Source organism: Oncorhynchus keta, chromosome 34, assembly GCF_023373465.1.
Source record: "Oncorhynchus keta strain PuntledgeMale-10-30-2019 chromosome 34, Oket_V2, whole genome shotgun sequence".
NCBI classification, from domain to species: domain Eukaryota; kingdom Metazoa; phylum Chordata; class Actinopteri; order Salmoniformes; family Salmonidae; genus Oncorhynchus; species Oncorhynchus keta.
Window position 1 is genome coordinate 71,492,008 of NC_068454.1, and position 13,944 is coordinate 71,505,951.

Below are 13,944 nucleotides of genomic sequence, written 5' to 3' on the forward strand. Positions count from 1 at the left end.
GACCTAAAGCAGAATGGCATATGGTCGGTCAAAGTTGACATGATTCCCAGGCAATAAAGTCTAATTGTACTTTATACCAACTGCACCCATGGAAATGTCATACAATTCAACCATAACATGTAGGCAACCTGAACATACCTCCCCACTAAGCCACTCATTGGGCTTCAACGTAAGGAAGTCATGGAGGTGCAGGATGGCAATGGATCCCTCCAACAAAATCCTTGCGTTTGCCCTGTCCACGCAATGGACAGGGCAAATTACTATAATTTATTTAATTTTTAACAACAGTCAGTTACTGTTGTGTTACAATAGTAATATACACAAGGTGAAATTTCGAGATTTGGTTGTGCATCAGCAGTTGGTTAGCAAATAAAAGTTTGTCACATAGACATATGTTATCGCAGGTGCAGCAAAATGTTGGTTTCTAGCTCCAATGTTACACTACAATGTTTTGCCAGAGACGTGGGGAGCCCCCAAACCAAATATCGGTTAGGGCCCCCAAAAGGCATGTTAAGATCCAAATGAACAACATAACATGGACAGAGGGGGACCTGGGACTTCATTCACAAATCATATCAGAGTCAGTGCTGATCTAGGATGTGTCTATAATCTTGTTCTTGCTGTAAACTGCAAAACTTATCCGAGAGGAACACTTGAGACACTTGATATGTAAGGCCCCAGGTTAGATTGAATGTTGAACCTTGGCCCCTGGGGTTGAGTGGGGTCATATGGGAATCAAACTTCATGTAATGAATTTACCTGGAGTAGGAGTGATGAGTTATTGCCGACGTGGACGAGGTGCAAGTTTTTCCACTGTACGAGATATCTGTGGAATGGTTACAGACAGCATACAGGTCAGAAGTCAAACGTATATTACATGCAAATAACAGGATTGGGTTGTGCAGCTGACAATAGTGGCATGCTCAATCTTTTACATCTTTTCCCTCCTTTCTTCCTGCCTAGAAGTAATCACTGACTAGAAATGTCTAGACAGGTTACAGCCGTGTAGTGGAGGCCTTGGTTTTACTTCAAGGAGGGAGAAAGGAGTTGCAGTAATTTGTACCAAACATCTCAGTTCTTCCAAAGTGCCCCCTTTCAATTCTCTGCATGAACAGGAAATATGGTATAAACTCCTTTTGGGCCATGCATACGCCAATCTAATGCTTCAGGAGAAGTGAGTGATGTCATTACACTAAAATTAAATAATGATCATCATAAGTGATTTCTTACAGACATCCCTCCAAATGATGTTAAAATATTTGCAGGCCATTGAAAACGACAAATTAAAAAGACTAAATGAAATGCTTCACCCAGATATTAAACATATTCAAAGTATGTCTACATGAACAAATATAGCGATGTGGCCACCATTAACATCAATGGGGCTGAAGTGGAGCAAGTCGAGAGTTTCAAGTTCCTTGGTGTCCACATCACCAACGAACTATCATGGTCACAACACACCAACACAGTTGTGAAGAGGGGCACGACAAAATCTTTTCCCCCCAGGAGACTGACAATATTTAGCATGGGTCCCCAGATCCTCAAAAGCTTCTACAGCTGCACCATCGAGAGCATCCTGAGAGGTTGTATCACTGCCTGGTATGGCAACTGCTTGGCATCTAACCATAAGGCGCTACAGAGGGTAGTGCGTACGGCCCAGTACATCACTGGGGCCAAGCTTCCTGCCATCCAGGACCTATATAATAGGCGGTGTCAGAGGAAAGACTCCAGTCACCCAAGTCATTGACTGTTTTCTCTGCTACCGCACGACAAGCGGTACAGGAGCACCAAGTCTAGGACCAAAAGGCTCCTTTACAGCTTCTACCGCCAAGCCATAAGACTGCTGAACATTTAATCAAATGGCAACCCACACTATTGACATTAATATTTATGCATAGTCACTTTACAAATGACCTCAACTAACCTGTACCCCGCACATTGACTCGGTACTGGTACCCCATGTATATAGCCTCGTTATTGTTACGTCATTTTCTTGTGTTACTTATGAATTTACTTTTTTTTTTAAAACTTTATACTATTTAGGAAATATTTTATTGACTCTATTTCTTGACCTGCATTGTTCCTCTTGGGGCTAGGGGGCAGAATTTTCACTTTTGGATAAATAGCATGCCCAATTCCAACTTCCTGCTACTCATGCCAAGAATATAAGATATGCATATTATTAATAGATTTGGATAGAAAACAATCATGTCTGTGAGTATAACAGAACTTATGTAGCAGGCAAAACCCAGAGGACTAACTGTTCAGAATTTATTTTATTTTATTCCCCTCTCTGTTCCCTGAGTTGTCTTTGCCAAGGGATATTTCATAGGAACCTGTTTTCAGTTCCTACCGCTTCCACTGGATGTCACCAGTCTTTGGAATTTGGTTGAGGTAATTCCTTTGTGCAATGAAGAAGTAGGCAAACTAGGAACTGGGGACACTTTTGTGAGTTGCGCAAGACGTGAAAAGCAGCGCTGGTTTGTTTTCTTTCCTGTATTGAATACAGATTGCCCTGTCTACAATTTGATCGATTATTAACGTTTAAAAATACCTAATGTATTACAAAAGTAGTTTGAAACATTTTGTCAAAGTTCATAGGCAACTTTTGAAATATTTTGTAGTGGCGTTGCGTTTTTTTCTGGATCAAACGTGCTTTATAAATGGACATTTTGGATATATATGGACGGAATTAATCTAACAAAAGGACCAATTGTGATGTTTATGGGACATATTGGAGTGCCAACAAAAGAAGCTTGTCAAAGGTAATGCATGTTTTATATTTTATTTCAGCGTTTTGTGTAGCGCCTGCAGGGTTGAAATATGCTAACTCCTTTGTTTACTGTTGGTGCAGATGGTGCAGGCTATCAGATAATAGCTTCTTATACTTTCGCCGAAAAGCATTTTTAAAATCTGACATGTTGGCTGGATTCACAACGAGTGTATCTTTAATTGAGTATCTTACATGTGTGATTTAATGAAAGTTTGAATTTTATAGTATTTTATTTGAATCTGGCGCTCTGCATTTTCCATGGCAATTGGCCAGTTGAGACATTTGCATCCCGACTATCCCTAAGAGGATTTATTCATTTTAAGGGCTTGTCAGTAAGCACTTCACTGTAAGGTCCACAGCTGTTGTATTCGGCGCATGTGACCGATACAATTTTAGTTGATTAGGCTTGTTTGTTTTCTCTGGCATGCACTGTCAACTGTGGGACCTTATATAGACAGGTGTGTGCCTTTACAAATCATATCAAATCAATTGAATTTACCACAGGTGTACTCCAATCAAGTTGTAGAAACATCTCTAGGATGATCAATGGAAACAGGATGCACCTGAGCTCAATTTGAGTCTCATAGCAAAGGGTATGAATTATTATGTAAATGAGGTATCTGTTTTTTACTTGTAATGAATTAGCTATAATGTAAAAACCTGATTTTCACTTTGTCTATTGTGTGTAGATTGAGAGAAAATTAAAATGTAATCTATTTTAAAATACGTCTGTAAGGTAATAGCGTGTGAAAACAGGGAAGGAGTCTCAATACATCCAAATTCTCTAAGTTAAATCTGTCTGACTGGTAGAGTAGGGGTTATGTTGGTTGATCTCCAAAGGAGGGTTTGAGAGTTTAAATCCCAGAGGAGCAATTTATGGGGCAACATTTTTCTTGTTGTCTTGGTGTGTAGGGGGACAGGGGCTAGTACCCATCAAATAGCACGAATGACGTATAGAATGTCCTTTTAATAGAGTTGTGGTAACATATTATGTCGTGGAGTAACAATATAACCCTTCTCTGCAAAAGCCTACTTTTGCCTGGGGGCATGCTTTGTAGACCATTCAAAGGCGTTCCGATTCCTGGTCCCGGTGAAGAATCCCACATGTTATGATAGCTTAGAAACAGTAGTAGGCAAATGAAGGGAAAAAGGTACAGTATTATGATGATGGTATAATATTTCTTGCGTCTATTTGCTGGTAATTGGAAACATGTAACTTTCGAATTGCGTCCCCCATTCCTAAACACATCCATCCTATAGTGTAGGTTTTGAAGGTTCATAATATATGCTTGTATGGAGTAAAAAAATACATTATTATTTTTAGAAATGTAGTGAAGTAAAATTAAAAGTTGTGCAAAAGTAAAGTACAGATTCAAAAAAACGACTTAAGTACTTTCAAGTATTATTACATCATGGAAGCTGTAGGGTGGCAGGGTAGCCCTAGTGGTTAGAGCGTTGGACTAGTAACCGGAAGGTTGCAAGTTCAAACCCCCAAGCTGACAAGGTACAAATCTGTCGTTCTGCCCCTGAACAGGCAGTTCCTAGGCTGTAATTGAAAACAGGAATTTGTTCTTAACTGACTTGCCTAGTAAAATACATTTAAAAATGGTGTAAAAAGTACATTTTCTTTAGGAATGTAGTGGAGTCCCAAGGCCAGTAGTTGAGAAGCATTTCCATCCAGCAATGTAAAAATATTGGCGCTAGCAGTCATTAGTGAAGTTACATGTTAACCATAGCGATAGCCTAATTGAGGCGCAGTAGAGTTCATCCGCCGAATGCCGACACACCGGAAATAACTAGAACAACGAACGAGAAATGGTGGAGGCTACCAGAATGAAGACAGATATTTTTCGGAATAAACGTGGTTAAACTGAATTACATAGCCCACTCCCTATCCGGAATCTCATTCTACCGCTATACGACTTTGTATGCGTTGTTTGTTGGCAACCTTGTTATTTCCGAAGTTTTTGGAACTGATTCCTGCTGGAACGTTCCACAAATTATACCCACCCCCTTTTTAAATACATTTATCAGTTTAAATCTTATTGACTGTCCTTTTTATCTTGCCTTCAACTCCAATGTCACAGCTTTTTCGTCACTCATCTTGAGGCTTGCCTTCAACTACTTTATATATTTACTAATTCATTAAAGTATGCCCAGTTTGTCATGTATTGATTTTAACAGCTCGGGTTCGACCTTTACCATTCCCGGTGGTGAAAATAATAAATCGTCCGTGTCTGTAGAAGAGTCACGTTTTGGGATTGGTTCCACTGTTTTACTCTACGTCATGTTTGGGTGTTGCTTGTTTTTGTAATATTTGTCGATACATTTCTCTAGTCTTATGATTTTTGTTGTTATCCAGATTGAAGGTTATAGCCCATCAGTTTGTTAAGTGCTACTATTTAGTCTAATTTACCGATATTGCGTTTTTATCTTGAGGTGATCTACACTGCTGTGTTCAGTCCGCCATCTATTGCATCCAGCAGCGAGTTTGCACATTGTTTAGTGGTAAAACACAAGAGTTGCAGTAATGAACATTTACCAACAGATGGCATCTCTGTGCCATCTTACACCCATAACATCTTCCATTTAATAAAATAGGACAGGAGGTGTCAATTCACTAAAAAAACAAACCTAGTAACAATTTCCAACATGAACAGTTTAGTATTTAATTATTATAATTTTTTTTCAGGTAACAAAAACACATTTTGATATTCTCTTCACTATTATCTCTGTCAACAATCCCTGATGGGAAACCTACAGATTAAGTATTTTTGGTGGCTGGGACAGACGCCCGCAGCGTGAAAAGACAGGGGGATTGTCTGCGAGGACTGCGGGTTCCCGTCACCTGAATGTCTAAGGGGAGAATTGATGGGCGAGGGAGCGGCCGACCTGTGATCCCCTGGCTCTTCGCCCAGTGCCTCAGGCCCCATGTGACTTGCTGGGGGTCTGTCTTTTGTCATGCGACCCCTTTGGCCATCAGGGTTCTGAGTAGGTGCTGGCTCAGAAATCCGAAGGTCAACCCTGTTACGACGGTACAGTGATCCATTCACTTCGACCAAGTAGGAGCGTGGTGCCACTTTCTGTACACAGGATCCGAGTCTCCAGAGGCCTGTACGGTCCCCTGGTAATGGCTCCATTTGCACCGTTTCACCCACCCTGAGCTTAGGTAAGTCTTTTGCAGATTTGTCGTAGATGAACTTGGAGACCTGTCTTCTGTGACGTAGCTTCACCAGCACGTCTGTCACCACACATGGCTCTAGGAGAGTGCTGGCTACTGGCAGAGCTGCTTTTAAGCGCGGTGCCATGAGGCGCTGTGCCGGGCTGCTGTCCATGCCTTTTGTCGGGGTATTGCGCCACTGCAGGATTGCTTTCCAGGCATCTTTGCCCTCTCGCAGAGCCTTTTTGCAGAGGTTCCTTGCGATTTTTACATCGGACTCCGCCTTCCCATTAGCTTTTGGGTGTCGTGGTGATGAAGTGACGTGCTCGAATTCCCTATCTGGCTGGCCATAGCGGGCAAACAGCCTTGCAGCATTTGATTGTTGTCTCTGCTGAGAGGTCGGGGAGGAGGTCAATCTCCCAAAAGTCTGAGTAATGATCGACTACCAGCAGAAAGTCTTTGCCACTGTGCTGGAAGAGATCTAGACTTACTATCTGCCAGGGGCGCATCGGTAGCTCATGGGACATCATCGTCTCTCTCTGTTGCTCAATGGCATATTCATTGCAGATTGTGCATTTACTGACATAGTCTTTGATTTCACTCTGCATTCCTGGTCAATACAGTGTGTCACGTGCTTGTCTGTAACAGGCCTCACCTCCTATGTGACTTGAGTGCACGCGTGCCAACATCTCAGGGCGCAGAGACTGGGGAATAACGACTCTCTGACTCTTGAATATTACTCCGTTTTGAACACTGAGCTCCTCTTTGACTGGCCAATATTCTGACGGCTAAAGCAGTTTCTTCCCTGCAGTCGGGCCAGCCCATCAGAATCACAGACCTCAATGCCTGGAGTTGCCCGTCCCTGTCTGTGTGCTGTCTGATTTGTATAAGGCGCTGGTCCGTAACATTAAGGTCATCAGCCTGGTTGTGTTCAACATCCACTTGTTCTGTTTGTAAGCTGCACACTGCATGTTGTTCATGCATGGAGCGTGTGTGAGTGCCTGATGCAGTAGCCCTGCTGAGCGTGTCAACTCACATACATCTCTGGTCCTGGCTTATACACCACCTTGAGGTTGTAGTTTTGTAGGGCCAGTAGCATGCTCTGCAGTCGTTTTGGGGCATTAAGGAGAGGCTTGCTGAATATAGTAATAAGGGGCTTGTGATCTGTCTCTGCGGTAATATTGTCACGCCCGTACAGGTAGTGGTGGAAGCGTTGGCATGCAAACAATGCTGAGGCACTCCTTCTCTATCTGGTCATAGTTCTGCTCTGTTGGGGTGAGTGCCCTAGAGGCGAATTCCACAGGCTGGCCCTCCTGCATGAGGCAACAGCCAAGTCCATACTGGCTTGAGTCACTCTGAATCGTGACAGGTTTTGACACATTGTAGTATCGCAGTACAGGTGTCTGGGTGACCAGTTGTTTTATTTCCCTCACTGCTGCGTCATGTTTTGGGAGCCAATGCCAGATGGTGTCCTTGTCCATGAGCCTCCTCAGTGGCTCACACACTTCAGAGAGTAGGTAGGAATTTGGCCAGGTAGGTGACGAATCCGACGAAGCGCTGCACTCCCTTCACGTCAGATGGGTGGGACATTTCCAAGACAGCCTTCACTTTTTCAGGATCCGCCTTCAATCCGGTGGAGGACAAGATGTGCCCATGAAAGCGGACCTCTGGCACTTTAAACTGAAGCTTTTTTATGCTTAGCCTTAGCTTGACCTGTCTGCATCTGCCCATCAGGGCCAGCAGCTTGGCGTCATGGTCACATTCTGCCTCCTCATCACTGTCCCCACAGCCCACTACCCCACAGCCCACTACTAGGATGTCATCTGCTATGGGTTCCACGCCACTGAGTCCCATCAACAGCTCATGCTGTTTCCGCTGATACACCTCTAGAGCCACAGAGACACCAAACGGAAGCTTCAACCACCTCTTCCGGCCCCAGGGTGTCCAAAAGGTGGTCATGTAGCTGCTGGGCTCGTCGAGCTTGCACTGCAGGAAGGCATCTCTGGCATCCACGAGCGTGAAGACTCTGGCCTTTGGGAGCTTGTAAAGAACATCCTCCAATGTGGGCATAATGTAATGTGAATGTCGCAGAGCCCGGTTGAGGTGTTTAGGATCAATGCATATCCGTAGCTTGTCTGGTTTCTTGACGATAACCATATTACTTATCCAGTCCGTAGGCTCGGTGACGGATATGATGTGGCCATCTGCTTTGTATTTGTCAAGCTGAGCCTTCGTAGCTGCTTTCATGGCCACTGGTACATTGCGGGGTGCACACTGGACAGGCTGGATTGCTGCGTCCAACTCAAAGTGGACTTCCCCAGGAACTGACTCGACCGGTGCATTGAAGATATCATGGTGCTTGCTTAGGAGTGTCTCCTTGCTCAGGGGCCCAGCCTGGACTTTGTCTATAATGTTAAGATCAGCTGGGATGGTGAAGTTAATAAGTCCAAGGCGTTCGCATGTAGAACCTGACAGTAATGTCTGTTGACTAGCCTCAACTATTTCAAACTCAGGGGTGTATTGCTGGCCACGTAAAACACTCTGTCACAAACAGGTCTAAAGAGGTCATGAACTGGCCTGAATACAGTTTCAGCTTGGTACTACTCTGTGTGAGTTTGTCTCTGGGCGCGAGCCTCCTTTTGTCTTTAAGGCTCATAACGTTGCATGTGGCCCCTGAATCTAGCTGGCATTGCTGTGGTTTATTATTAAGTAGCAGAGTGACAAACCACTTTTGTCCTATTGCCCTTACTGCCCCTATGCACTCGCTAGCATGTACATCCTCTGTGCTGTCATTCCCTTTATCTGTTCATCTGTGTTTGTTTCCATGGAGTGCACTTTACCCTCCTTTCTCTTGCTTTTCGTGCAGACCCTTGCGAAGTGATTCGCTGTACCACAGGATTTGCATATCTTTCCATAGGCTGGGCAGTGTTATTTTCCTCGTCCATGAGAAATGCCACAATATCGGCATGTATTGGGGTTGTCTACTGCAGAGTTGGCTGTACTATTAGCATTAGCTGTGGCAAAGGGTAATTTCTTTACTGGCTGCCTGAATGTAGCATTGACATTGTCCGTATGTTGCCTTTCTAGCTCCATGGACCTTATCCGTATATCAGTAAGCTCTGCTGCACGGCATGTCTCCACTGCCAAGGCTAGCGTCAGGTCACGTTCTCTCAGCAAAAGTCTGCGAATGCCCTCATCAGTTATGCCAAGCACAATCGTATAGCTGACTTTTCCCTTAACCTAGTGACAAAGCTGTCAATTGACTCCCCGTCCTCCTGTTTGCAACGACCGAAAACATAACGCTCGTAGATGACGTTCTTTGCTGGCGTAAAGTAATGTTCAAGAGCATCAAGAATAGCTATAGCGTTACCTTGCTGAGCTGCTGTTAGGTTCAGGTTGTGTTTGTATACGTGTCGGCATTCAGTTCCCATTATAGTCCTCAAAGTGGTAGCCACTACATCATCTTCCTTTTCCAGAAGTCCCGTTGCTAGCGCATAGTCCTCCCATTCACTTCTAAACGTATCCCAGTTCGTGCTCCAATCCCCGCTGAGCTTCATAACGGCTGGAGGGGGAATGTTCGCTGCCATGTCTAACCGGTGCTAACAACACTGAAGCTAACTACCAAACTCACTCTAACTAAGGCCAATTCCGGGCGAAATGTTACACAAATAAGCATTTGTTTGTAAACCAGAGCAGGTGATTCTAATTTGCGGAAAGCATGGTTAGTTATCCGACTCTGATACCATGTTTGAATGTTAAATGACGAGACAGAGGCATTGATGCGAGTAACCAGTCTTGTTCAGTACATTACATTTACATTTAAGTCATTTAGCAGACGCTCTTATCCAGAGCGACAGTACATGACCACATATCCGGGTATCTCAAGCACCCCGGTAAAACACAGAGTTGCAGTAATGAACATTTACCACTGTGCCATCTTACACCCATAACAGAGTGTGTGAATTAAACAATTTACCTGCTAAGCATTCAAAATGTAACGAGTACTTTTGGGTGTCAGGGAAAATGTATGGAGTAAAAAGTACACCATTTTATTTAGGAATGTAGTAAAGTAAAAGTTGTCAAATACTACTTAAGTCGTACTTTAAAGTATGTTTTACTTAAGTACTTTACACCACTGGTTGTTCACGGTACATAGGTTTATGGTTCAGTTCCTCTCTCTTGAGGTTTCACCTAAGGGCCAATGGAATGGTTTAAAATGTGAGAAACCCGCCCACCCGGAGTAAAACGAACTCACCCACTGCAGTACTTCCTTTATGCTTCCTTCTCGGCACATGGGGTATGAGCTAACATGTCATTCCTTCACCACAAAGTTGAAAGAAAATAAAGAATAAAGTCAGTACATGGATTATTAGAAGCCAGTTTCAAACAGTATGTTTCTCTCTGTATATATTTGTTTTTCAGGCTGCATGTGGTCTCAGTACTGTTTATTACCAGTAAGTAAAAACAACGTATTTTTATGTGTTGGTAAATGGCATCCCTCATGGACGATCACGTGTACAGTGATTAGTGCGTTAGTGTGCAGTACTCAAGTCTGTTATTTATTTACTACATATTCAACACTGTTTGATGAAAACAAATAATACATGCATAAACAAGCCCAGGACAACCGATATCATGAATTGTGTAATTTAAACCATTCTGTCCTTTCTTGGTTACACAGCAAAGAAGTAGGGATACAATATTGTAACAATGATTGATTTTCTGCAAATATTACTGTAATAAGAATGGCTGCGCAAAAAGTAATTTTGTGATAAATGTAACTAATTTGTTCAATAACAATAAATGGCCTACAATGATGAAATCATTTTTTAATAGACAGTTACTTTACATTACATTATTAGCGGCAAGGCTCTAGACATTTTTTCCCCCAGTGCCAAGTACAGTAGGCTAAATCAACTCAGATGGTAGTCTAGTATTTATAAAGTAATATGTTTCATCTAAAATATCCAGGGAATGCATGATATTTTGATGTTCAACCTGCCAAAATAGGATCCAGATGAATCAGATACATGTTTTGCTCTTCATAGAATTGGCTGACATTTTTGTGCATATATACTATAGGCTATATATTATTCACCACCTGAGGAAGTGGAACCTCAAACTTAGCTAGACTGCTAATTCACAATATGTTGTTGCTATGCATGTAGGATAATTGATCTATCAGTCCTACAACAACTTTCCAACGCTAGGCCTATGCTATTGTATGTACAACAAGAGCTCACGGTTTTACCAATTTGCATGTTATGTAATGTGCAAAGTGCTAGGGAGTTTAGTGGCTCAGGACAGCAGCCGACTGCCTCCTGGGCAAGTACTTTAATAATAGCAGGAGTCACTGCCACTCACCAAGTAGGCCTATAGACTGGGGATTCCCAAACTTAGTCTCTGGAGATTGAAATAAATTGTGTTTCTTAAAAAAACAGACATATTGCCTTCTGAATTGACTCAGAAAAGTAACATAAGTAGGCCTACAGTTGATCGTCCCAGCTCTATTAATAAGAGCGAGAATTGTAGGTAAGGAACAGTTAATTAGTAGGCTAATGCCTGGCTTTTGTCTATGAATTCTTGTCTTTCACCGAAATTATTGAGATGGTGGTTGCTTCTAGAGAATAAGACCCATTTTGTAGAGTTGGTCTTAATTTAGTCGATTAAACTCAACTCCACGATTTACGATGGAGTTGAGCTGAGACTAGTGTGGGAAGACTGGAGCTCGATGTCACATCAAATTACATTTTTATCAAAAGAATGATTTCAGGACCCCAAAAACATGCCGCAATTACACACAACATTTGTCTGTAATTGTGGGCTATTCTTTGGGTACTGAAATCAGTTGTTTTTTAATTAAAAAAAACAATTTTATGTGTCGTCGGCACTCCAGTCTGCCCACACTAGTCGCCGCTCAACTCGGCTAGATAGCTAGTCTTAACTTTCATTATAGTTGACCTTCAGCTCTGAATCCTCCAAACAGCGCATTACATTACCAATACCACTCTCCCTCTCTCAAACCTCTCTTTCCACCTATTCCATATATCAGTGATATCATCAGTGGTAACTACAACAAGTCTACAACCCAGAGAAGTGGCAGCTCCGGGCAGTGACTTCACCCTTAACTGCTCTTTCCCTTCGTCTAAAAATCTGAACCTCATCCAACTGGTCATCAACTGGCAGCGTGGAGAATCAGAGGTGGTTCACAGCTATTACCATGGGAGAGATCAGCTGGAAAGACAGAGTGGTGTTTACAAGGGACGTACTCATCTGTTTGAAGACCAGCTCACTGTGGGAAATGCCTCACTTAGACTGAGTGGTGTGCAGCCGAGTGACCAGGGCCAATACACCTGTGACGTGACAGATGAACAGGGAGGCACCCTGGAAAAGCTACAACTTCTAGTGGCAGGTAAATTCCATTGGTGCTTTTTTGTATAGATTAAATTATGATAACTGCCCTTACAAAATGATTTATAATTTTTCAAACCAGCCCCTTATGATGAACCCAGGATATCCGCCCAAGCCACTTGTGATGGCTTCATTGTCACCCTCCATGCCTCTCAGGGGTTTCCCCAGCCAGAGTTAGTGTGGAAAGGGGTGATGGACAGTAACACCACTATGGAATTGGACAGCAGGGGGCACTATGAGCTGAAGAGTGAGGTGACACTGTGGTTGAACAGCACTCTGACTGTTACAGCCGAGCTGAGACTGAGGGTTCTGGACCAGAGTTTCACCAAGTCTCTCACACTCCACCCACCACCAGGTAAAATATCAGGGTTCCAGAGTTTGTTCCTTGACTCAATGTTGTTTTCAGATACTTTTAACATGTGTTTACAGTTCTTTTGGAATTGGGTATTTTGGATTATTGATCATACAGTACATGTGTTCTTATTATCATTATTCTGGTGTAGTTTTTACCTCGTCCATTGGGATGTGATGAATGATGATACCATACTTGCACAATGGCCTTTGACCATGGGCTTCAAACAGTATGTGTCTCTCTGAATATATTTGTAAGTGGTTTTCACAATACTTTGTTATAGTTCATGATAAAACCCTCGTCAGATATAGAGGGGAATGTTGCTTATTCCAGTGACTGAGGTTGAGTGTTCCTTTCTTCTCGCAGTGTGCTGTGTGATGCCTGCTGAGAAGAGGAGCAGATTTTTTATGTATCCCCTGCTGCTTATGCTGCTGGGATTAGTGCTCCTGTTGTCCTGGAAGAGGTCTGAGCAGGAGACCAAAAAGGATGAGAAAACACAAGAATAGAATGACCTTCAGTCCATGGTCACTCAACAGGCATCATGCCAGAGCAATTATCATTGCTTGTTTACAGAGAATACATAAAGGGAGGACAGCCTTGTTTACTAAAGTCCATTTTCATGGGAAGTCATTTGGTAAAATCTGAATTGCACTATACAACTTTATACACAAAGTTCAACATGATAGAGTTGACACACTGTATTGTCAAACAATACAGTTGACACACTCACTAAAGATAGACAATGGGAGTTGCATACCACACCACTAGATGGTCATATGTACCTCTATTCCTAATCTACTTCCTCTTAAGGTTTCTTCCATGTAGCGAGTTTTTGCTTACTGCTACTTGCTCAGGGATTTAGCCCAGGTTACTATATAAATCACCTTTTACATCTGCAGATGTCTTACTCGGCTTTATAAATTACATGTATATATTATTATTATTTATTATTATATTGATTGAAATTATGGCAGCTATAGTGTCTAATGAAAGTTGTTAAATGTGTGTTCCAGTCAGTGTATCATACTTTCCAGAATTTGTTATTTTGTAATAAAAGGAGATGAAACCCCAATTGTGATGTCTTTTTGCTAAAAGAACTGGCATGTTGGCAGTATACCAGCAGCACAGGGAGAGTGTAATTTTCTCCTGTCACATTTCTTATTTTAGTAGAGTCCTCTTGGTCAAATAATGACATGAAACTATGGTTTTATTTCATTATACCCAGAGCAAATAGATTTGTTTTGGTGT

The 13,944-nt window shown here is 42.5% G+C and overlaps 1 protein-coding gene and 1 long non-coding RNA gene across 6 annotated transcripts in view; both read left to right on the forward strand.

The window, feature by feature from the left end:
* The first annotated feature begins 5,821 nt into the window (after nt 1-5,821).
* Nucleotides 5,822-13,944, forward strand: part of LOC127915209 (uncharacterized) — a 54,560-nt gene continuing 46,437 nt past the window's right edge. Inside the window, exon 1 of one of the 2 annotated variants that reach the window (XR_008090573.1) lies at nt 5,822-5,942. This is a non-coding gene — a long non-coding RNA (uncharacterized LOC127915209). The remainder of the gene's footprint in view (nt 5,943-13,944) is intronic. The other variant, XR_008090574.1, reaches the window with a different exon arrangement.
* Nucleotides 10,206-13,768, forward strand: LOC118367776 (CD276 antigen-like). Of its 4 annotated transcripts, XR_004822170.2 has the most exons (6): nt 10,215-10,230; nt 10,356-10,387; nt 11,986-12,345; nt 12,427-12,699; nt 12,848-12,949; nt 13,063-13,212. XR_004822170.2 is itself a non-coding variant. In XM_035751418.1 (5 exons), the coding sequence occupies exons 1-5, from the start codon at nt 10,226-10,228 to the stop codon at nt 13,200-13,202; spliced, it is 810 nt and encodes a 269-aa protein (XP_035607311.1). In that variant the 5' UTR covers nt 10,215-10,225; the 3' UTR covers nt 13,203-13,768. The 4 variants fall into 4 exon arrangements, 2 of the variants coding, with proteins under 2 accessions (XP_035607312.1, XP_035607311.1); XR_004822171.2 differs by having other exon boundaries at nt 10,206-10,387; XM_035751418.1 differs by lacking the exon at nt 12,848-12,949 and having other exon boundaries at nt 13,063-13,768.